Genomic DNA, 25,828 nt, shown 5'->3' on the forward strand with positions numbered 1-25,828 from the left:
TTCTTCCCTTGAAACTGAGCCAAAAGACAGAAAAACAATTACATAAATAAAAATTCTATTTTCCCCCATGTTTGCAGTTACTTTCACCTTTTGTTGCCACTCAATAGCATTCTTTCATCTGCAAGCAAAATATTTGAAAAGAAGAAAGCTTATACAGCCAGAATGCAGAAGTAAAATCATTAAGGCACCTTGGTAAGTACAATGGTTAAAAATATAACAGAAGAACCTGTTTAAACGCAGGAGGTTTTTTCGTTTTGAATCAACGATCATAAGACAGTTAATTTTCAGACATTCAACAATATGGATCAGTCTTAAGAGTAAATGATAAAAAGCTTAAGCTAACCACATCATATACAATCCTATGTTGCTTCACACTTTGACAGAACTATAAAATGCTCAAGTAAAATGAAAAGTAAATAATCAATAAGTACATTCAATTTATAATCTTTCAACCCTGCTTAAGGGCTCTCGTTTAGTATTTTTTTCACATTCATTCCTCCTACAGAGGAGAACTGTCTGGGCTTGATAACATCATTGTTTGTGACCGTAGGCAAGTTTCAGTTAGTTAACCTCTGTGCATGAACTCCTCAACTGTAAAATGAGCAAATGGGCACCTATCACATGTGGCTGCTGTGGGAATTAAATAAGATAGTCTAAGTTAAAAGTTTAGAACACTGCCTGGCATATAGCAAGCTCTCAAAAGCTTACTGGCATTGTCATCACCTCCCTAAAATGTCATATAGTGAACTCTGAAGAGCAGTGACTGTGATGTAAGAAAATGAGCGACTGGCTACAAGAAAAGATGAGTCATCACAGCTGGCAGCACTTGTCTCTGACAAGAACAGGAAGGACCTAACATCTACGGAGTGCTTTATGTGCCAGGCACTATGCTGGGCGCCAAAAAATATTAACCACTGTGACAGACTATTGCAGTTACGGCCCCCACATCCTTGATCCCCTCCCACGTTAACTCTCGATTTGCTCATGTGACTTGCTTTGGTCTATGACACTAGCAAACATGGAGCAAGCTGAGGCTTGATAGGTGCTTGCACACTGCCTTCTCTTGCTGCTGGGAACTCTACTCCTACCCTGGGAACAAGTTTGGATTAGCCTCTTGATAAGAGGCCACAAGAAAATACCCACCCTGGGCTGAGGCCCCAGACATGTAAGGCCAGAGTAAGCAATTTAGACAATCTAGCTCCAGATAATAAGAACATTCCAGTCAACTAGGAAACATGAGAATGTTTATTGATTTATGCCACTAAGTTTTGGGGATAGCTTGTTATGCAGCAAAAGCTAACCAAATACAACCTCTATATGAATGCACACTGTTTTACAGATGAGCAAAGAAGATTCCCAGTGCTAGTAACTCAGGTTGGTTCCAAAAGCTTCCCCCACACACACAAAGCCACCTCTTTATGCTGTACTCTAAGGTTCCAGATTAAAAGGGGATCTCTGGAAACTTTATTCTATAACCCTTTTTAAAGCATAAGTAATCTTTCCTCTATACCAGCAGTCAGCACACTATGGTCAAAGGGCCAGATTCAACTCACTGCCTGTTTTGTGTGGTTTATGAGCCAAGAATGGTTTTTACATTTTTAAAATGGCTTCAAATAAAAATAAGAATACTTTGTGACACATGAAAATAATATGAAATTCAAATTTCAGTGTCCATAAATAATTACTAGAATAGAGCCATGCTCACATATATATTACCTATGGCTGCTTTTGCACTGTTACGGCAGGGTTGGCTGGCTGTGTTGGAGACCATATGGACGTCAAAGTCTATCTATTTCCTATCTGGCTCTTTATTTTTAAAAAGGTGTGCCAATATCTGCTCAGAATTACTCTCTTGGCATATGTTTTTAAGTTAAACAAAGGACCTTGCCTAGCATTTAGTGATGAGTAGACTTTTTTTGTACTTTTATCACCCCTTTTCCATTCACTGGAAATTATTTGAGCTTATGCCATTTCTCTAGGTTCTTTTTAACTTTTATTTTTTGATAGTCTCTGAATTGGTCTAAGAAAGACAGATAACTTGGAACCATTGTGATCTTATATTGGCCAAATAGAACAGACCATACAGGAAGTAGAAGATGATGTAGGAGAGAGATTTTATTCAGAAGGCCTCTAATTTCCCAGACCTGAGCCTGTGTAACAACCACATGGAAATGGACTTCCCTTTTATTCCTAACAGGGATTTCAGGGCAGAGGTAGCTATAGTCTCTTCTCTTTTGTGAGATTCGTCTCTAAGATTCTCTGGTCACAAGGAACTAAGAACTTCAGGGCTACTACTATTCTACTGACATCCGGCTGCTAATCGATTAAACAAGACACGAACTGAAATAAAGACTGATTTCCTTTTATATAAGGAAAAAGGTGACCTCAATTTACTTGCCACCCCCCCATTTTTATCACCTGTCTTACTATAAGTAAGATTCCCTTGATAAAGATCATAAGTCCTGGTGGAGACTCAGCTGACTCTTAGACTTCAAATTAGCACAAGGGATTAATAAAGAAACTGCCACAGATACCAACCACCCTTGGAGAAGGGCATGGCAGCCCACTCCAGTATTTTTACTTGGAGAATCCCATAGACAGAGGAGCCTGGCAGGTCCACAGGGTCATAAAGAGTTGGACACAACTGAAGTGACTTAGCATGCCCACATGCACCAGCTACCCTCCTCCAATATTTACCAAAGACTTTTGAGAGGCATTAGACAGATTCTCCTAATGGCCGATGCAAATGGGAAGGTCCTCCCTCAGAACACTGAAGAAAATGAATACGTTTGTATGATCAGCCCAAACTTAACTGAACTATTTTGTTAAGCATCAGGCAGTTGAGTCCATACAGAAAATTTACAACAGAAGTTTTATATGTTATTTGAATTAAACATGCTTAGAAAAACAAATTCATTTATCTTTGTGACTACTTAATAGGGACTTTTAGGGCATAAAAAGTATTTCCCAGGATGGCCTCTCAATTTACATTATTATAGAAGTAAATAAGAATTCTAAATTTTAACTGCAACAATACGGCAGTCAGGTTGTAAGTCTGGGTCTCTGGTATATCCAATAATATACATCTAAAGATTTCCAAAGAAAGAACAGCTGTCCAAAATAGTCTTTTTTCCCCTATTAATAATTATATCATCAACATACTAGGGTCATCAGCAATTAAAGAATGAAACATCAATTTGGGGATGATCCTTAGGACTCTCCTTGCCTAAGAACCAGGAACTTTGACCTTAAAAGGGTAGCAGAGTAAGCTGACCAATAGAAAGCCTTTATCTGAAAGAGCTATAATCAACTCAACTAATATACGTTGTTAAAATTTATATACCATGGACTTCCGTGGTGGTCCAGTGGTTAAGACTGCACTTCCACTGCAGGGGGTATGGGTTCGATCCCTGGTCAGGGCAGTTTCGTATGCTGCGTGGTGTGCCGGGAAAAAGTTATACACTCTATCTTAGCACCTAAATAAGAAGCCTTCCCCCTCAATCTTTTCTGCTAATTTTTATTTTTCTCTGTCTTCAAATTTCTAGCCAAATAACCCTTTTCCAAAAACTTCTCCTTGGATTAATATCATCTGGATCCAGTTGCTGATATCCAAGCACATATTGTTAAATCAAAATAACTATATTGTTCCTTACTTACACCTTTTATGTTCCTCTTATCGCCTCAATATATTTAGTATTTCCCTTTGTCCTAATATTAATGCATTTTAATTAATTAGGATTCACTAATAGCATTTAGGTTAGCAGTACAAAAAAGAGCTCAAAGATAAAAAGTTCATTTTCTCATTTCCAATTCTAATATGTAATAAGTACCTACTCTCTATATTTTAGGTTTATGTGCTAATTTTCTCTTACTTCATTAGACTAAAGTGCTTGAAGCAACCCACCAATGCAACATAGAAAGCCAGAGGGAATATACCTTAATAGTTGAATAGATAAGTGTTCAAGGAACTAGGTGGTTGGTCCCTATTTCATGCCAAAATTGATATCAGTTTGTAAGATTAAAAGGAATTTCAAAATCTTCATTTTGCAAGGCAGTTCTAAAAACAATACTAAACTATAGTCTCTTATGCTTAATTAGAGAACATTTCAAAATGTTAAATCTAAATAGTATGGGGATAGTATTTGGAACATCTAGTTACAGGGGAAACTCTTTGGTGCAAATCCAATGCTGCTTTTGTACTGATTTAACCTACATTGGAGAAAAGGTCTGTCATTAAGTCATAGATCACAGATTATGTGAAAGAAAATGCAGATCATTATTTTCAAAGAGCAAATTCACACAAGGTTTAACAAACGAAATAACTTTCTCCACCCTCAGAAAAAGCAATATTCCAATTAAGCTTTTTAAACAGTTTAGCTAGTTTATGCAAAAATCAGTTAGAAACGGTGTGCACGGTTTTCTAATATAAGAAGCTATCCAAACCATTACTAACCAAAAAAGTTACTTTTTTTTTTAAAATTTAGTGTTGTATACAAAAAACCCCCCAAAAACTGTGCACTATATTTTTGACTGTGGTTACCTCTGAAAGGAGCACTTGGGAAATGTACTCCAGGCCTTCACCTTTTACTTTTCTCTGCTACATGTGAATTTTTATAGGGAAAAAAAGCAAATTTTTAAAAAATGAGACAGTTCAGTCTTAAAAAGCAGAGCATAACTTTTTAAAATTTAAAGACCATGTTTTTTTAGAGCAGTTTTAGATTCACAGCAAAACTGAAAGGAAGACACAAAAATCTCCCATATACTACCTGCCCCAACACATGAAAAACCTCCTCCTCTTTCAGTACCCCACACCAGAGAAGTAACACTTGCTATAATCAATGCACCTACACGGACCATCATTATCACCTGAAGTTCAGAGTTACGAAGTTTCACTTTTGGTGCTGTCTACGGGTTTGGACAAATATGTCCATTATTATAGCACCACCGATTATTTTTACTGCCTCAAACATCCTCCAAGTTCAACCTATTCATCTCCTTTTCACGCTTCTCAACTCCTGGCAACCACTATCTTTTTCACATTTTACCTTTTCTAGAAAGTCATATTGTTGGAATCCTACCATATGTATCCCTTTCAGATTGGCTTCACTTAGTAATACGCATTTAAGGTTCATTCATGTCTTTTCAAGCTTGAAGGCTCATTTCTTTCTAGCACTGAATTAATATTCCATTGTCTGGATATGCTGCCATTTATTTACCTATTCACTGACTAAAGGATATTTTGGTGCTTCCAACTTTTGGCAATTATTAATAAAGCTGCTAAAGACAATTATGTGCAGGTTCTATGTAGACATAAATTTTCAACTCCTTTAGGTAAATACCAACATGAAAATAATCTTTCAAAGGTTCTGAGTCACCCATCAATACCATGAGAATTAAAATGAAAACATCTAGCACACTGCCATTCTGCAATGTCTTCAAACTTTACCAAAGTATACACTGAGCCAGGTCAGTGTGTTGTGGCGTTAGTGTTTAGTCCATCTCCTCCTTTGTTATAAGGTGCCATCTCTTGCTGTTGTCAGTGTATCTACTTTTAGAAGTACCTTCTCACACCTGTTGCTTCACATTTCCTATGAATCTTTCAGCTCCCAGAACATCCTGACTGTGCTTGTAAAATATCTGAAAACAAGCTGCCCAAAGCCTACTTTAACTGAAAAAAATTACCAAATATAAAATTGTAATTCTGACTCCTTTTTAAAAATTCTTTCAAACTCTATAGTTCTTTCTTTACACTGAACGATGACTCAACAGTCCACAATGTTTATATGTTGTGTGATTTCTACCTCCTTTTTCCTAATTTAATTCTCTAGTTCTGGGGTTAGGTAGAAAAGATGGGTTTATCATGCAAGAATTTGAGCTCTAGCTCACCATCCTCCCAACCTTTCATTAAACAATGGTTATCAAGGTGGTTAAAAAAAAAAATTGAAACTTGGATGTCTTGAAATCTGCTTGTATAGCATTTTAAATCTGCTTGTGTAGTATTTTTAGAAGATAACATAAAAATGTGGGATGACTGTCTTCAAAAACAAACAACTATGTCTTCTAAGACACTGAAATTCTTAACTGTGGGGTTTCCTTTCAGAGTTGTAACGGAAATTTGATTCCGAGTTATAGTGTCCCAGGCACCTACTGTAGCCTCACATCACTGATTCCGAGCTACAGTGTCCCAGGCGCCTACTGTAGCCTCACATCACTACTAGCATGTGCCAACAAACAAAAATAAAACAATAAAACTGCATGGCTCTCTATAACCTAAAGGGGTGGGATGGTGTGGGAGGTAGGAGGGAGGTTCAAGAGGGAGGGGACATATGTATACTTATGGCTGATTCACGTTGATGTATGGCAGAAGTCAACACAATACTGTAAAGAAATTATCCTTCAATTAAAAATAAATTTAAAAACACAACTGCATGGCCACCAATAAACACATTCAAATGCTAGCAAGACAGTTACAGCAAAGACAGTATTATATTAACATAGCTTTTAAAAATTCACATTATGCCATTTTATCCCATGAGGCAACCCTGTAAGTCAAGGGTCCATTTAACACAAGAAAAAAAGACAGAAACTTAAGAGTTGAAATCACTTGCACAGAACCATGCAGCTAATCACAAATGGCAGAATCCAAAACCAAGGACACAGTGATACAGAGAAAGAAATAATTTTGTAAGTCAGGTCTATCTGAATTTAAATCCTGCCATTTATGACTTATAAGATTGGAATGGACAGTCCATGACTCTGCTTTGTACACTGCTTAATCTCCAGTGTCTGGAACAGTGCAAGTAAATAGCAGGTATCAGTAAATATATGTTAAAAAAATTACCCCCCCCCCCGGCCACCGCCCAAAATCACAACTTCTTTGGATCTATTTCCTCATCTGTAAATGGAAACCATAAGTCCCTGCTTCATATCTGCAGATGCAATGTATATACAAACATCTGGTAGTTATTTAAGAATTCACAGAGACCTGACTGGTGGTTTTTTCACAAGACCACCCATCCCCTCACTTCTCACATAGGCTCCAAGGAAGAAGCAGAAAACACATTTCAGCATGACTGGCAGGCAAGCTGGTGGTAATGCAGATGGGCGTATAAAGAACGAAACTGGTGTGGCTCAGTCAGGTAGCCTGCTGTTCTCTTTATCTAACACAGAAATGACAAAGGATCTTCTAGAAGAATCTGTCAGCTTGATTGCTAATTTCAGAACAGAAAGTTCCGGTGAGGAGGCAAGCACCTAACTTCCGGTGAGGAGGGAAGCACCTAATCTATAAGATGCAAAAAAGAAAGGAGGAGGGATATCTAAAAATAAAGAAGACAATAAGAATACTGAAGTGAGGAGATCCAGAGTATCCATACTGAAATAATTCAGCCTAAGAAGGGGCCCATCCACTTCTCTGTAACGTAGCATGCTCTTTCAAGTAAATCTAATTCTAATGGATGAAGAGGTCTTTAGGACCACTGCTAAATTCTACCAACAGAGATAGAAACAAAAGGTAGATGCTTTTGACACAAAAGCTTAAAAGCAAAGGGAAATGGTGCTGCAAATGGTACCATCAAGAATATGAAAAGACAACTCACAAAAAGGGAGCAAATATTTGCAAATCACATATCTGCTAAGGGACTTGTACCCAAAATCACAAAGAACTCTTGGAACTCGGTAATAAAGATAAATAACTCAATATTAAAATGGGCAAAGGACCAGAGTAGACATTTCACCAAAGAAAATACACAAATGACCAATAAGCACATAAAATGATGATCAACATTATCAGCCACTAAGGAAATGCAAATCAAAACTACAAAGAGAAACCACTTCACACCCACTAGGATGGCAAAATAAAACAGATGGACAATGTCCATCTGCAAACAAATGGATAAAGAAGTTGTGGTACATATACACAATGGAATATTACTCAGCTATAAAAAAAGAACACATTTGAGTCAGTTCTAATGAGGTGGATTAAACTGTAGCCTATTACACAGAATGAAGTAAGTCAGAAAGAGAAACACAGTATATTAAATATATACTTAATGCTGTATATATTTAATACAGTTTATTAAAGCACATATATGGAATTTAGAGAGACAGTAATGACAACCCTATAAGCAAGACAGCAAAAGAGACACAGGCTTTTAGACTCTGTGGGAGAAGGCACGGGTGTGATGATTTGAGAGAATAGAACTGAAATACGTATATTACCGTAAGTAAAATAGATGACCAGTGCAAGTTTGAAGCATGAAACAGGGCACTCAAAGCCAGGGCTCTGGGACAACCCAGAGGGACAGGGTGGGCAGGGAAGTGGAAGGGGTGTTCAGCATGCGGAGGACACATGTGCACCTGTGGCTGATTCATGTCGATGTATGGCAAAAACCACCACAATACTGTAAAGTAATTAGCCTCCAATTAAACTAATTAATTTTTTAAAGAAATGAAAAAAAAAGATTTACAATAATAAATAAACATGTATGGCTTGGTGAGGACGTGGACAAACTGGAACACTCATACATTGCTAGCAGGAATGTAAAATGATGAATCTGCTTAGAAAAGTTGGAAGATGCCTTAAATGCTAAAGACAGAGTTACCATATGACTTAGCAATTCTACTTCTATGTATACACCCAATAAAACTGTAAACATATGTCCACATAGAAACTTGTACAGGAATGCTTGTAACAACATTATTTATAATTGTCCAAAAGTGGAAATGACTCAAATTTATCTATCCATTGATAAATGGATAAACAAAATGTGATAGATCCATACAGAATTTATTAATAAAGAGAAATAAAATACTGATACATACTACAACTCAGGTGAATATGAAAAACACTACACTAAGTGAAAGAAACCAAACACATACAAGAAAGGTATACACTTCATGATTTCGTGTACATGAAATATCCTGAACAGACAAACCCACAGGGACGGGGAAGAGATCAGTGGTTGCCAGGGGCTGAGGGAAAACGCAGTTGGGAGGGCCTGTTCATTGGTACAGGATTTACTGGGGTGATGAAAATATGCTGGAATTAGATAGCGGAAACAGTCACATAACTAAAACCTACTGGGTTGTACACTGGGTGAATGTTACAGAATGTGAATCTTATATCTCAATAAACTTTAAAAGCAAAGGTGGATAAAAATATATGTACTGTGGAAGAAAATTCCCCTAACTTCACACTCTTAACTTTCAGAGAGTGGCAAGTGGGAGTAGGAATACAGATCTCATACTGTGGATCCTATGGATCCCCATGAAGATAGTGAGTACCTGCTATTTCTCAGCCACTGGGAGAAATCCATTGAATTCTCCAAATAAGTCCCCTAAGGATAAGCCTCAAGACACAATTAGGTACAAAGGCCACAGGAGCCTGCAGTTAAAGTCAACAGAGATACTGAGGAAACTCAATGTGACACTTCTCTCATCACTGAAGCTAGGTTTGCCCTAGCCCACCCAGGGGACACCAGAACCTTACCACTAGCATCATCACCTCAAAACTGAATTCAAAGGCTTTCTTGGTGGCTCACTGGTGAAGAATCCTCCTGCCAATGTAGGAGACACGGGCACAAGTAACAAATACATGTTACTGTTCAGGCGCCAAGTCGTGTCCGACTCTTTTCGACCCAATGGATTGCAGCACATCAGGCTTCTCCCTTAAATTTCATGGGGTTTGTCCAAGTTCATGAGCATAATAAATAGATGGGGGTGGTACAATTCCAACCAAAGGAAATTTAGTCAAGCTTAATATATATTAAAGTTTTTTAAACTGAAATTTAAGTGAAAAAGGTGAAAGGATAAGGGTGTATGCAGAAACTAGTACCTAAAGTTGCTGAAATCTCAAGTCATGCTTGAAGCTTAATTATAATATAAAGCAACAGAAAAACTAGCCAATAATAGAAGAAAAATACTAATTTCCACATAAGACTTGTGGGCCAATAGCAGCATTATTCCCCCAGTAAAATGACATTATATTCTATTTATACAGCAATTCAAAAATGTGTACCCGCCCCCTCCAACCTCCCCACCCTGCTCTCGTTTCAGTTTCACAAAAACTTGAAAAGATGTCATTGTCCAACAAGGTCAGTCTGACTCCAAAGCCTAAACCTTCAGTATCACACAACTCTGCTTCCTATAAAACTAAAAATTTATACTTTTTCTCAAACTATAAACAAACATCAAAGACAAAGATATTTTATTAAACCAAGTGGTGAATGTGTATTTATTGAATTTTTATTCATTATCCCTTAATTCTACTAGTATTCCTTATACATATTTTTAAAGTCCTTTTAACTTTACATTTACTGAACATTTAAAAAAAGGCAAAAAATGGAACAAAAATATTTGCAACAAGGTGACAAAGAGTTTAGTATGTCTCATATTTAACAGACCTCTCACAAATCTACTAATCACAGACAAACCAAAAGAAAAAGGAGCAAAGGACCTGAAAAGCATATTAAACACTGAGATATCATCAAATCTGGCAAAGATGAAAAGACCAAAATAACCAGTGTTAGCGTGAGTGTAGGAAACTCAAGCCTAGCCTCTACAGGCACTCTGGACCTGGTTGCTCCTGAATCACCTCATTCATGTGTTTATTTTAATATCCCACAAGTTGACATGTTTGTCTCTCCCTTAACTGAACTCTTAAAGGACATCTTAATCCTTTTTACATCTCCAATAACTGGCGTCTACCCACTAAGTGACACTCATGAATCACCTAAGCAGTATCTGCATGAAAGACAAAATCGGAGCAATCAGAAATATCTGGACCTGAGATGAGAGCGAAGAAGCCTAGACTCTGACAGTATTACTTCCTGAGGCCTCTGCATCTTATCATCCACCCAGCTGCTAAAGGCAAAGAAAAAAAGATTGAGTCATCCATGATTTCTCCTTTCACACACAGATTAAGAACAGCCAATATGTATTATGAAAATAAAGCCTTAAATTACTCAGAAAAATATCAATTTCTTATATTTTACCATTTAAAAGCTTTATAAGGCAGAAGAAGTGTGTTTCTAATGAATAAACAACAAAATTGTGACTCTCAGATTTCCCATTTCTACAATGTATCCTAGTTTACTACTGTCATTAAAGCAATAACTACCTGAAGCCCAAGATAGTTGGTACAACTAAAAAAAGCTATGCAAGAAACACTAAACAACTATATTCCTAGATGTAAGCTATATTTAACCTAGTGTTAAAGGTTAATGTATCGCAATGATTTGTGAGTTAAAAAACACTATTGGCATAAGTCAAATAAAATAATGACTATAAGGAGAAAAAAAATGCCCTCATCCCCAAATAGGCCCTTTTCGTGATACACATTGGTATGTTCTTGGTGGGATTACTGGTGACATACCAATCTTTCCTCTTGAAAATAAAGACATGTCTTTTACTAAATGTCAGGAGACAAATGAAAAATGCTTCAATTTTTACCATTTTTTACTTCTACAGTTAAAAGAACTTATTCAGTAATTCACCAAAATCAAACATAATATAAATATATTTTGGCTTTTTAACATTCATATACAGTAGCATTTAATAAGTGAAATGGATTATATTAAGGACATTATTCTGAAATTACACATAAACTTGTGATGATTCTCCACAATAAGATAATAAAGAACATAATTATTGACATATAATTAAGAACATATATAATAAGTTTTGGCTGCTGAAGTTTAAAATTCAAAAAGAAATAAATTTGCATTCAGGTTAACAGAGAAGGGAAAAAAAGGCATCCCAAAAGAGTTGCTGTCTCAAAAGAGGCTATAAAAAGTTTTAATGCAAATAAAGATTACCATAATAAGCAGCAGTGACTAGCCAATCATAAATTCTTAACATTTCAGAAAAGCAATGATAATTTTTAACTTAGTGCCACAGATAAACTCATTTTAAATTTCATATATGAAAAATCCACTTTTTTCTGGGTAAGGGAGAAGAGAACTTAGCAAAAATTCTCTTCATCTTATCAAAAATGTAGTCTTCATCTTATCAAAGAACTACTAAAACCCAGCAAGAAATGTAGGCATATTTAATAGATAACATAATGACAACATAGTAGATATATTTATCTAAGATCTTTTCACCGTCAAAAAAGAGAGATGAAACTTTGATATAATAAAACACACAGTAAATGAAAAAGAAGGAAAATGGTTTATAAAGCAAATAGACCAATCTTCAAGATATTTTGAGTGAAAAAAGGTGTGTACAGTATGTACAGTATGTTACCTTTCGCATTGAAAGGGGCAGGAAACTGTGTGTGTGTATGCATGTGTGTACACGTTTTTGGTGGTTTATACCAAAATCAGCTTTGGAAAAATACATATGAAACTGTTAACACAAGGGTTATCTGTGGGGAGGATAACATCGTAGCCGGAAAGTAGTCAAAGTTAAGCTTTTCCTCATTTCATCTGCTTGTGTATTTTGAATCTGAGCAATGTGAATGTATGTATATCAAAAGAAAATATTAAAAGTACTTTACCTTGCACCATTGTTCCTAATGACTTCCACAGTTTCTTCAACAAAATATCGATCCTTGATGTACGCAAAAATATCATCACAAATTTCATGTAAGCGTGAATGATGGGTGAGGCTGGTCAAGTATAAAACTGGAACAATTAGTGGTTCTGGAAAGCTCTGAAGATTCTGTCTCGCTTTTCTTTCTGACTCCAGTGCTTCCTGATAGGTGAGCCCAGGTCTGCCTGTCACAGCACAGCTCCACACAAGACTGTTGCACAGAATGGTTCGCTCAAAAAAGTCACTGATTCAAAAACAAAACAAAAATGCATTACCTATCATTTCACAAGTTTTATATTAAAAGCTGACAAAGGCTTGAGCCTTTATTGCAAAATTTTACACAGAATCATACAACCCATACAAAAATTTAGGGACTGGTCAATTTACACATTAATACAAACATAAGAAAAAGTATATTTAAACTAGACATTTATAGTTTTCAATTTAAAGGTACATTCAGCCAAAATTGGACTGGACTGTGATTTCTATCAGTTTTGAAACTGAGTGAAACAAAATAAGCTCAGCCATTCTTTTTCTTTCTAATTTTTAAGCTTTCTATTTCAAAGCAGTCCAAACACTGAATTCAAGCACTTGACTATGAATTTTGAAAGGGTTTAACATAATAGTGAAAAACTGGGAAAACTAAGCATCTAACAATAAGAGAAAAATTAAATAAATTATAGTACTTCATACAATGAAAACTCACAGTCATTAAACAGTAAGAGAGTTCTTAAATAATGTAAACAGGAAAGACAACTTTCCAGTTTGCTTCCATCCTATATTTTTTTCAAAGTAAAAGCTTACCAAGACAATTTATGGTTCCCAAGGGAAAAAGTGGGTGGGACAAACTGGGAGATTGGGATGGACATATACACACTACTATATATAAAATAGATAACTAACAAGGATCTACTGAATAGCACAGGAATTCTACGCAATACTCTGTAACAACCTATTACAGGAAAGGAGTCTAAAGTAGACAGTAGACATGTGCAACTGAGCCACTTTGCTGCATACCCGAAACTAACACAACATTGTAAATCAACTACACTCCAAAATAATGTAATAATGTATAAAAAAAGCTTATTAAAACTATAGAATATGGTCCACTTGTGTTAAAATTTAAAAAAGAAAGAAAAAGAAAGATGGAAGGAAAGCAGAGAAAGATGACTTAAGGAAGCATAAAATATTTCTGGAATTATAATACAAAATATATTATATGTTATATTAACACAAAAATCAAGCTAACAGCTACAGAATGGGGATGGGATTAAGGGACCATTCTACTCGGTGTTTTTCTACACTGCTGGGATTTCTTACTATGGCACTGATTTCTCTTCAAAACTTTAATTCAGTCACTTTTAAAATGCAAGAGGTCTATTATAGAGATAGACTTCCAAGGTATATTAAGTAGAAAAAACTCAATCACTGAATGATACAATTCCACATGCATTAATATAATAATAGCAAAAATGTGCAAAGGTTTGTATTTATACAAATACCAAAAACAGATGTTCCCCATGGAGAAAGGGAGGAACTGGGAAGGAAGAAAAGAAAATTTGTTATTCTAAATATTTCCATATTGTTTGAATTTTCAAAAGTATTTAGTTGATTGCTTGAGGTCTTAGTTGAAACACACGGGATCTTTGATCCTTGTTGAGGCATGCAGGATCTTTAGTTGTGGCATGTGGGATCTAGTTCTTTGACCGGGAACTGAACCCATGCCCGTTGCATGGAGAGTGTGGAGTCTCAGCCCCTCAACCACCAGGAAAGTCCCTATTTGAATTTTTATGATGAGTATTCATGTTTTCGTAACAAAAATATTTTTAAATGGAAAAGGTTCGAAATATGCAAAAAGATTAACAATAACTGCCTCTAAGTGGCAAGATTTGGGTGAATATTTTGCCCTCTTCTATATTTTGGTCTCCTTTTCAACAATTACGTGTAACCAACATAACTCACAATTCTCTAACTTTTTCTCCTTCCTGAGATGCACCTTTCCTTCTACTGTCATTCTAAAAATTGTTAAAAACTATTACATGCATGTTTCGTCATTAGTATATCTGTACAGGTAACCCCTACAGTAGGGTCTGATTTCCAAAGAAGATTTGGAGTAATTCCATTAAGATAGTTTCATTTGTATATTTGTCTGTAGTCTACAAGAACAACAAAAAATGAAACCTATAGAAGTAAAGAGAAACTAATCATACCTTAACATAAATGAGATCTAAAGAGATAATACACATCAGCCAAGTCATTTCAGTTGTGTCTGACTCTTTGAGACCCTGTGGACTGTAGCCTGCCAGGCTCCTCTGTCCAAGGGATTCTCCAGGCAAGAATATTGGAGTGGTTTGCCATGCCCTCCCTCCAGGGGATCTTCCTAATCCAGGGATTGAACCTCCTTGTTTCTTGTGTCTCCGGCATTGGCAGGCGAGTTCTTTACCACTAGTGCCCAGTCTGGAAAGCCCAGACTAATTCAGTACAAAGGAAAATCCTTTTGAAGTATGTATCCTTTAGTAATGGAGATAATGGGTGCACATCATTAAAATAAAAAGTGATGATCTTTACTAGACAGAGGCAGATATCCTTTGGGATTCACAGGAAGGGAACAAGGAGAGACAGGCACAAAAGATCAAGAAATGTTAGGAAACACCTTTGGGAGGAAGTGGCATTAAGAATTAGGATGAAATGGAAAAGTAGAGTTGAAGAAAAAATATGTCAGAAAAAACAATGAATATAATCTGATTTTTATAATAAAATCTATGTCAGATAAATAATTTAGCTAAGTGAGAGGCAAGAAACATACCCAATCGAGTGTTATCAACAGTGCAGAATAAAATGAATGAACAGATAGATCTTGGAAGAGGTCTTTTCACTGCCTAAAACTGTGGTTCACTTAGAAAGCTTCATAAAAAGTTTTAAACTTTTTCCTTTAGAAACAAACATAGGGTCCCAAGCCACATACTTAATGTGCATGAGATATTCTAACAGTTTAAGCTGTGTTCTTGCCTTGAGAATCCCAGGGACGGGGGAGCCTGGTGGGCTGCTGTCTATGGGTTCGCACAGGGTCGGACACGACTGAAGTGACTTAGCAGCGGCAGTATACTACAGTGACTTCTGCACTGTGAGGAGAGAGGAAGAAGGGGTGCTCATCTCCACACAGCCAAAAATCTCTATGTAACTTAACAATCAGCTCTCCTTACTCATAGTCAACTGTAAGGAAGTGAAGTGAAGTCAAAGTCGCTCAGTTGTGTGGGACTCTTTGCAACCCCATAGACTATACAGTCCATGGAATTCTCCATGCCAGAATACTGGAGTGGGTAGCCTATCCCTTCTCTAGCGGATCTTCCTGACCCAGGAATCGAACTGGGGTCTCCTGCATTGTAGGCAGATTCTTTACCAACTGAGCTATCAGGGAAGCCCCAACTCTAAGGAAAAATATACTTCAAATCTAGCTATTTTACACATTAACTAGTCTCTGCTTGTGCTCGGTCACATCCAACTCTTTGCAACCCCATGGGCTGTAGTCTGCCAAGCTCCTCTGTCCATGTGCAGTTTTCCAGGCAAGAATACTGGAGTGGGTTGCCATTTCCTACTCCAGGGGCTCTTCCCAAGCCAGGAACCAAACCCACGTCTCCTGCATCTCCTGCATCGACAGTTGGATTCTTTACACTGAGGCACCTGGGAAGCCCAACTAGTTTAAGACACTGCTATCAAAAACAAAATGGCAGCTACACATACAATTTAAAATTTTCTTGTGGCCACATTTAAAAACTTTTAAAGAAATACTAATGAAATCAATACATTTTATTTAACTCAATATATTTCAAAATATTGCAATATGTAATCAATAGTGAAATATTTAACCTTTGTTTTTGGTACTAAGTCTTCAAAATCCAGTAAGTATTTTGCATTTACTGTGCATCCTAATTCTGACAGGTGACATCTCAAGTTCTTAATAACCAATGGCTCCTGCATTAGACAACACAGCTCTAGCCATTGTAAGTCGGTATTTGACAGGCTGGGCTATTTGCAGCCATGGCAGGGGGAAGTTTAGACTGCGCTGCAATAAACACTACTTATTTATTTTGATTAATTTTTTATTATTGGAGCATAATTGCTTCATAATGTTGTGTTAGTTTCTGCTATACAAAAATGTGAGTCAGCTTATGCATACATATATCCCCCCTCATCCGTGAGCCTCCCTCCCACCCTATCCCTCATTCCACCCCTCCAGGTCATCACAGAGCAGGGAGCTGAGCTCCCTGAATAAACATTATTTAGATCTGTTATCACTGTTCAAAGTACCAAGGAGAGGAATGGTGTAAGTACCACAAACTTCCACTAAACATGTAAACAGACAACAACCAGTGATGTAGAGCTACCTTTCTTCACCCGGGTTTCCACAGCCTCTTATAAAGGGTTTCTACTGTTTGTTTCCTTTGTGCTTATCTATTCTGCAAAGCTGTTGTTACATTATAGCCCTGCTGTGCATAAAACCCACCATTAGGAGGAGGCAGGCAGGACACACTACCACAGTGGTGTGGGAAGCAAGGGGGAAAAAAGCCAGAAGTTATCTCTCCCTATTCAACACCCCCTACCAACATGGCACCATCTCTAACATCATATACCTTCACTTACTTCCACTTCTGCAATTCTGCTCTTCACTCATTCATCATACTCATTCAAATGTGTGGGGTTTTGTTAATAATACTGAACTCTAGGGGATAGGTTACAGTGCCTCTTCAATTTCAATATTATAAGGCTATAAATAATGAAAAATTTCCAAGAAGCACATTTTTATTATTGTGAGGAAAAATTTATAAAATACAAAGTACTATTTTATATCAGTTTAGACTAATATAGATTATTATTTCTCCAACTGATTGCTATAATACATTCCTTCAACACTCCTCTTTACTAGAAATGGGCATAGTATTAGACCAGAGGTCAAATCCAGACTTCCACCTGTCTTTCTATCTTTATTGGAACACAATATATTTAGATATTGCCTACAACTGCTTTCTCACTACATCCATAGAGTTGGGTAGGTGCAACAGACACCTAACAGCCTGGAAAGCCTAAAATATTGATTACCTGACCCTTTAAGAAATTGTTTGATGATCCCTGTCCTTTACTATTATTTCTTAAGGAAAAATTGCTTCTGAGTTACCAGGTCAAGTGCTGGTGAGAACACACTTCTAAGGGTAGCATTTCTGTTAACTTGCTGAGTATCTGGAAAACTAAAAACCTAGTAGATTAAGATTAAGAACAAAGTGACATAAAAAAACAGAAACCAAATACAATTAAGAAAAGATAAATGCAAAGCATACTCTATTTACTTAATGGCCCAAACTATTAACTAGACATACAACAAGAAAGATCCAGCACAAAACTGCAGGAAAAAATCTGACATAAGCAAACTCCTGAATCAGCAAAATAATTAGTAACTGAGAAATGCAGCCACAGGTTAAAAACTAACATAACTGGACTAAAACAGCATATGGCATGCAATAGATGGAAAGTATGGTTTATGAACTTAGAAAAGTAGTAACTATTAAAAAAAGACAGCATGGGTTAGTCTAACAATTGCTTTCACTGAAGGGGTTACAAGAGCAGATTAAGTGTTAATTATGGGCATCGTATACTAAACATGTCTTATAGACAGAAAAAGCTGCAAGAGGAAAATTAGGTTTGTTTTGGTGAGGGGGAGGTCAATTAATTAAAAATATAAAGTTTAAATACACTTTAACAAGCTATTACTTTGCACTCAGTGCTGCCTCAGTCAGACTTAGACAGTGACATACAAGGTAAGCTCCCAAAATCTTCAGATGACACTAAGGTGAGGAATGGGTTTCCCAGGTGGCGCTAGTGGTAAAAAAACCTGTCTGCCAATGCAGGAGATGCAGGAGACCAGGATTCGATCCTGGGGTTGGGAAGATCCCCTGAAGGAAGGCATGGTAATCCATTCCAGTATTCTAGCCTAGAGAATCCCGTGGACAGAGAAGCCTGTTGGGCTACAGTCCATAGAATCGCAGAGTCAGACACGACTTAAGCTACTTTGCATGAATGCAAGGTGAGGAACAGCAATACAGGGTCTCAAGTTAGCTTTCTAAGGATGAAAGACCACATGGTGTGAAATGCCATTTAATATACACATATACTATGAATATATTAAATCATCACACAGTACACTTAAGGTATCTTACATTTCTATTTGTCAATTGTATTTCAGTAAAGCCACCCGAGCTGAGGTCCCTGACATATGACTGAGGCTACCTCTCACTCCATCTAGCCTCAGCCTAGCCTGACTTGAGCTAAACGAGCACAGACTGGCCAGCAAAAGCCACAATGGCAACTCGAGGAATAGAGGGCAATTATAAGGGATGGTTGTTTTGAGCCACTAAGTTTCAGGCTGGCCTGTTATAAGTAACTGATATACATACTCTGCCTGAAGAAGAGAAACATGGTAGCCTGCGAAGCAGATAAAAGGTTAAAACTTGACAAGTATTTAGGAATCTCTGCTATACCATCCACAGAAAAAGGACTCTGAGACCAGGTAAAGTATCTGAGCCATGTGGCAGACTTACTCCTAAAGTGAAGCTGAACATCTAGTTTGAAGTCACTAGTTATTGAGATTATCCAGCTTTCCTTGAAAACCCTTTTCTCATGAAATGGCCTACTGATAAACCTAGTTGATTTCATACATAGTTGATTATGAGTTTGGGAACTTGTCTATGTGAAGGACATTTTTGCCCACTGTTAAGTTAATGGCATTCTCGTTTGTACATATAATATCTAGAACTATACTTGGGGATATAGTAAAAAAGCCAAATATCTGAGCAGACAGCAGATAGTGGTACCTACACAAAGATCTAGGCAGCAGTCCCTATGTTTTTGGTGTATACTTATGCAAACTTTATCAAATATTATGAAGAATTCTCTAAAATAAGCATTAGTGAAGTCGTTTAGTTGTGTCCGACTCTTTGCGACCCCATGGACTACAGCCTCCAGGGTCTTCCGTCCATGGGATTTTCCAGGCAAGAATACTGGAGTGGGTTGCCATTTCCTTCTCCAGGAGATCTTCTCAACCCAGGGACTGAACCTGGGTGTCCTGCATTATAGACAGATGCTTTACCATCTGAGCCACCAGGGAACATGTAATAAGCATTATGTGTTGGTAACTAAGAACACGAGCTCTAGAGTCTTAGGTATGTGAACCGGATAGTGTCACCAATTGCTAGACAGGTAGTTTGGGACACTGATCTTGGACTTAATTCTTTTTACCCCGATCCCAGCTTTCTCATCTGCAAAAAGAGGACAAAAAGGACTGAATCAACAAGGGAAGAGCTGATGAACAATGAAAACAGGATGTTTTATAAACCAGTCACACTATTCATTGCAGTCAGGTTGGAAACATAAAGCTGGTTTGTCAGTGATGTTGTGGAAGAGATTCCTGCATTGTATGTGAAAAATGTGACTCACATAAAGATGGGAAATACATTCCAAGAGTCTACATGCCTAAAAAAAGAAGTCACTTTATTAAGGAGATTCAAGTCACTAGGTAATACAAATCATTTTCCTATCCTGAAAAACTAGGATTTCTGGGATTCAGACCTAACTATTCCATTTCCACAGACCAAAAAAAAAAAAATTTAATGAAATTGTTGTCAGCTAACTAAATTATAGAATAAATGTTTATTGCATTTAAGAGAGTAAATTATGTACTTTATTTGACTTTCTTTATCTATGAGCTTCATTTTTCTTATATTTTTTCCCTTAGGTTTCATATATAAGTGAGATCATATAGTATTTGCCTTTCTCTGCCCGACATTTCACTTAGCATAATGTCCTCAAGGTCCATAGGAATTGTTGCAAATGAAAGATATCATTCTTTTTAAAGACTGAATGATATTCTATTGTGTATTCTTTACCCATCTATCCATCAGCGGACACTTAGGTTGTTTCCTTATCTTGGCTACCGGAAATAATGCTGCAATGAACACTGGGGCAGCATATATCTTTAAAAAAGAGAATTAGTGTTTTCATTTTCTTTGGATAAATACCCAGAAGTGGAATTGCTGGATCATATGGTAGTTCTATTTGTAATTTTTTGAGGAACCCCTATATTATTTTCCATAATGGCTGCATCAACTTATATTCCTACCACTAGTGCAGGAGAGTTCATTTTTCTTTACATCCTCCCCAACCCTTATTACTTCGTCTTTTTGATATTATAATAATAGCCATTCTAACATGTGTGAGGTGATAACTCATTATGGTTTTCATTTGTCTGCCCCTTATGATTACTGATGTAAAGCACCTGTTGGCTCTTGAATATCTTCTTTGGAAAACTATCTATTCGGATCTGTCCATTTTTAAATCTAACTGTTTTGTTATTTTTTGCTGTTGAATTGTATGAGCTCTTTATATATTTAGAACATTAGCCCCTTATCAGATGTAAGACTTACAAATATTTTCTTCCATTTAGTAGGCGGCCTTTTCATTTTGTTAATGCTTTTTGCAGCGCAGAAGCTTTTCAGTTTGATGTAGAACCTCTATTTTTGCTTTTACTTTCGGTGTTGGGTTAAAAAATCATTGCCAAGACCTATGTCAAGGAGCTTATCACCTATGTTTTCTTCTAGGAGTTTTATGGTTTCATGTCTTATGTTCAAGTATTTAATCCATTTGGAGTTAATTTTTGTTTATGGCATAAGACAGTGGTTCAGTTTCAGTCTTCTGCATTCTAGCTTATGCATTTGCCTACAGTTAATGTGCTATTTTTTAGGTCTTCTTTACTTGTGGAAAGCAGGTCAAACAAGAGTCAGCAATTAGTTAAAGAGTATATAGTTCAAAAATAAATAAAGGAGTTTGAACCGTATAAGTGATTATACTTATGATAAGAATACATCTTTGTCATAGTCCCTGTCTCAAAGAATTCGGAGTCTAGAAAAAGAAAATGTGATGCAACAAACACATTACATTACAGAGCAATAACTGCAGATGCTACACTAGATAAAATGGAGCCACGTGGTGACCACTGCTGCTGGAAGGACAAAGGAGGAAGTGTTAGGCTATAATATCAAGTAAGGTAGACAAAACATTACTTAGCAATTAAAAGGTCGCTGGCAATCGCTTCTCGGCCTTTTGGCTAAGATCAAGTGTAAAAAGTCGCTGGCAACCTCTATTAACCAGAGTTAGAGGCAGTTACTTTGCCTTGTGCTGGGAAGTGAATGAGGTGAAGAGCTGTTGTAAAAATCTTTAAGACTGATTAAAGCTATATTCAAGAAATCAAAAACCTGAGCAAATAGGTGACCATAGTGATCTTCAAATAAATACAAAAGAATATTCAAATTTATGCACTTAAAGGATAGTCTTCAAACAAATTCACATAAATCAATTTGTAATTTAATGAGTTAGTGAAAACAGAAGCTTCCATCACAGTTTCTCCAGATTTGTGGCAAGGGTCAGATTACCACAATCTGCAGACTACCATATACCATTCATCATGAATGCATTTTTAGAAAAATCTCTTTGTAATCATATAAGAGAAAGTAATTCAAATAAATTTTAATTAACACAAATGGCAATCTTCTTCCAATTTTGCAATTCAAAGTCATAAACATTAATAACCAAGAACATCTCTAGTTCTGCTTTGCTCAGGATATATCAAGTATTTTTGCTCCCAAACCAACCCTGTCTTCTAAACTGCTCGTAATTTCCAAAAATCCAAACACTTCGGCACAGAGAAAACAGAAAACAAACCAAAAAAAAACTAGTTCTTTTTTTTTCTTTTTAAATTTTAGTCATAAGACGATAAAGAAAGCAGTTCCTTAAAATTAATGGAAGGTAGGTTTGGAATATCAAAAGTCTCTTCCTTTATTTGGCATTTCGGATTTCTCCATGATTATATTAACAATAAATTATCAAGAACCCAAGTATTTGAAAAGTGTTTAATTCAAAAAGGATAATGGTCATATTTATGCTCCCTTCTAAGAAGAGTGTCTCAAAAACTATGACTGCTTACATGAAAGAAGAAAAGTTTGAAATTTAACCCCATTTCCTATCTTGTTGACACTTAAATACACTTTGTGAAAAAATTCAGAATTACCAAGGATTTTAACTTAAATCTTCTTTAAAAATACGACAACATCCTTGTCAAGTTACTTAATCCAAATTCACTTAAGTAGTTACAAGAATGAATTCTATTTGAGTAACAAAACAAGTCTGTACAGGAGCAGAGTAAGATGTGCACTCTTATTTATTTAAAAGTATTGTGTGCTGAAAAACTTCTTTAGATGTAACATGTTTACGTGTAACTCCTGTGGAGCTGGAGAAAAAGACGACTTGCTTAAAAATAAAAGCTTAAAGGAAACGTCTTTCCTAACCACTGCTCATTCCTCAGACAGGTGCAGATGCCTAAAGCTCTCCTTCCATCAAGCCCCCACTCAGAAAAGGTGCCTCCTACACACAATTTATTTGGTTGCTATAACACTTGGTTTCTAAGCCACAAAGGGATTCCTTCTGAGTGGAGAGGATAAAGCATAAGAAAAAGGGAGGGTCCGGCTGTTCCAGCGATTGATCAACTCAGGTTCTCACTTGGAGATCCTGCTTAAACACAGAGATCTGAAACACCCCGTTGTTAGGTGTCACAGGACAAGGCGATCTCTTGGGATACCTCAGGCAAGGGACTAAAATTTTAGGGGTTGAAACTACACACGCAGCAGCTCCGGATTCTTATCAAAACAATAGCGAGTGGCACATGTCAGGCGGTCCACATGCTCAGGGGGATAAAGAGGAGGCTGGTTAGGGTTGGAGTTGAACTTGTCTTAACCCCCTCCCCCAACTCCCACCGCCGCGCTCCGGGCTACGGGAAAGTGAAAACGAGGGGGCGCCCAGGGCCCGGCTCTCTCCCCCTCCTTTTCCCCCGCCCAGCCCCGACTTCTTCCTCACCCGGTCTCCCGGGGGCGGAGACGCCAAGTTCCCCGGGGCCGGGAGTTAGTCACCAAGAAGAGGCGGTGACAGAGCGCACGGCTCGCTTCGCACACTACAAGGCCTAGCCGCACGGGACCGGAGGCGGCCCGCCGAGGCTCCGGTGTCCCGCGCTCCACGGCCCCCGGCCCGTCGGGGACCCCCCCTTGCTTCCCCGAGTCTCAACTCTGCTCCCACCCCACCCCCGCCCCTACCCGGGGCAGCGCCAACGTCAGGCTCCGCTCCTGAACCGAGGGAAACGACGCCCAGCCCCGGCCGTTTCCTGCCCCCGGGGGCGGGGATTCCCTCCCCGGGCCGGGGGACGGCGACTCCGTGCCGCTGACCCGAGAGGGGATCCCCTCGGCCGCCGGGCGGGGATCCCGGAACTGGCCCCGGAGCGCGCGTGTGGCCGCGGCGGGGAGGGGCGAGGCGGGGAGTTTCCGCCGCTCGGCGGTCGGGTGGCAGCCGCGACTAGAAGCGGTCCCCGCAGCCGGCGGGGACCAAAGGCTCCTCCGCCCCGGCCGGCTGTCCCTCACGCGCGCCGCGGCCGCTCGGGCCGCCGGGGGCCCCTGCGCAGTCACTGGGTCGGGATCTGGGGGCCAGAGAAACGCGGGCCCGCAGCCACCCGTCACTTTCGAGTCGCCCCGCCAGAAGCCCGGGGCGAGGAAAAGGAGACAAAAGGACGCTGGGGAGGGAGTCCCCACGCTCCCTCGCACCCCCCGCGCCCGGCCCGGCCCTTACTCGTAGTGGCGGAAGATCTCGTTGGTGACTTTACAGTAGAAAACTTCCTCGTCGGGCCGCAGGTCCGCGGGCGGCTTCTGTCTCACAAACGGCTTTCGGTGTAGCAGCGGCATCTCGCGTCCGCCCGCGGGCTCACCCGGACCCTCGGCCGCCCGCGCCGGCCCCGCTTCCCTATCAAAATTGGAGGGAAAGGAAAGCCGGTAAGGTAGGGAGCGCTCGGCGGCGGCGGCGTGGGCCGGTCCGCGCGCCGGGGGAAGCTCGGCTGCCTTTTGTGTGACTGACCCACCGCGGCTGCCACCCGAGTCGAGGTGGCTGCTGTCGCGACCAGGGTAGTGGACCGGCGGAGCCGCCCAACCTCCGCACGCCCGGCTGCCGGCTCACAATGGGGCCGGACGCCCTGCCGCGGGCGGTGCGGGAGCGGCGGCCCCCTCCCCCAGCGCCCGCTCCCTGCCTGCCGCCGCCGCCGGGCTCGCAACGTGCTCGGCGCGCAGCCGGCCGGCCCGACGCCGCGAGGGAGTTCGCTGCGGGCGGACCCCGGCGCCGCTCCGCTTTGTTCCCCCGCTCGCCTACACCTCCCTGCCGGCGTCGGCCGGCTACCGAGCGACCACACCGAGTCCCTCACCTGCGAGCACGCCGGCTGCCACTTCTCCACCTTCTCAACTACAAAGGCGGCGAGGGGAGGCTCTGTCCCCCCGGGGGGTCGCTTCTCGCCGGCCCTGCCGCACCGCCGGCCGCCGCTTCTCCCGCTGCCACGGCCTGGCTCCGCGCGGGGGATCGCGTCCCACCGCCACTTCCCCGCCTCTCGGAGCTCCTGGGAAGTTTCTGATCTACTTTCGGCTCTGAAGGAGGAAGAGCTGTTGGGAGGAGCTTTTCACTTCTCGCTTCTACCTTTTTATTGGCTACTCGATGACTTTTACAGCCTGTCACTGATACAGGAAGAGACGGCGGAGAGCCTGGGAGAGCTACATTATTAATTAATGGAGCAACCCCTAGTGAAGAATCAGAAGCATCCTCCATGTTTGCGATTATCAGCCCAAAGATCTGGGGAGAGCGCTGGGGTTTCATAAACACATGGCTAACAAAGTAAAAGCCTTCCTCTTCAAGTTTGGTACCAGCGCTTGGTTCCACGATGGGAAAAGGATTCCGATTAAGATTTAACTTGTATTTTAAGGATGGGACGAGAGATAAGGAATAAGAAATGAATAACCTTTTGAAATTTTCTTCTTCAGAATTAGAATTCTCATGTCTAAAATAAAATACTTTGCTAGTGTAAACATTCATCTCGAAAAGAAGATACTTTTCTTGACAGCCGTGCTCTTTAATACTTAGGATAATTCAAAGATTTAGCAGAAGAAAAGACCAAAAAGAAAAGTATATGGCAGAAAATGTCATCATGCCTGCAGGACGACCCCCACATATTTAAAAACCACACCTTTAAAAAGTAATGTTTAGAAGACGCCGCTGAAAATATATGCAAGGGATCAATATTTAGTTCAATCGCCCAGAATTTCAAAGATTATGAATTTACTACTGAAATTTCCCCTAAAACAACTTTCCCATATCTATGATTTCCATTTGTGAAATT

At 39.2% G+C, this 25,828-nt stretch overlaps 1 protein-coding gene across 1 annotated transcript in view; it reads right to left on the bottom strand.

The window, feature by feature from the left end:
- The window catches only part of BAZ1A (bromodomain adjacent to zinc finger domain 1A), an 84,359-nt gene extending 59,305 nt beyond the window's left edge, over window positions 1–25,054 (bottom strand). The window contains exons 1-3 of the mRNA XM_061159157.1: window positions 24,866–25,054; window positions 24,244–24,414; window positions 12,497–12,775 (exon numbers count right to left, since the gene is read on the bottom strand). Of these exons, the coding sequence (XP_061015140.1) occupies window positions 12,497–12,775; window positions 24,244–24,356 (392 nt within the window). The 5' untranslated portion in view covers window positions 24,357–24,414; window positions 24,866–25,054. The remainder of the gene's footprint in view (window positions 1–12,496; window positions 12,776–24,243; window positions 24,415–24,865) is intronic.
- Between the last annotated feature and the right edge of the window lie 774 nt (window positions 25,055–25,828).

Source organism: Dama dama, chromosome 13 (genome assembly GCF_033118175.1).
Source record: "Dama dama isolate Ldn47 chromosome 13, ASM3311817v1, whole genome shotgun sequence".
NCBI classification, from domain to species: Eukaryota; Metazoa; Chordata; class Mammalia; order Artiodactyla; family Cervidae; genus Dama; species Dama dama.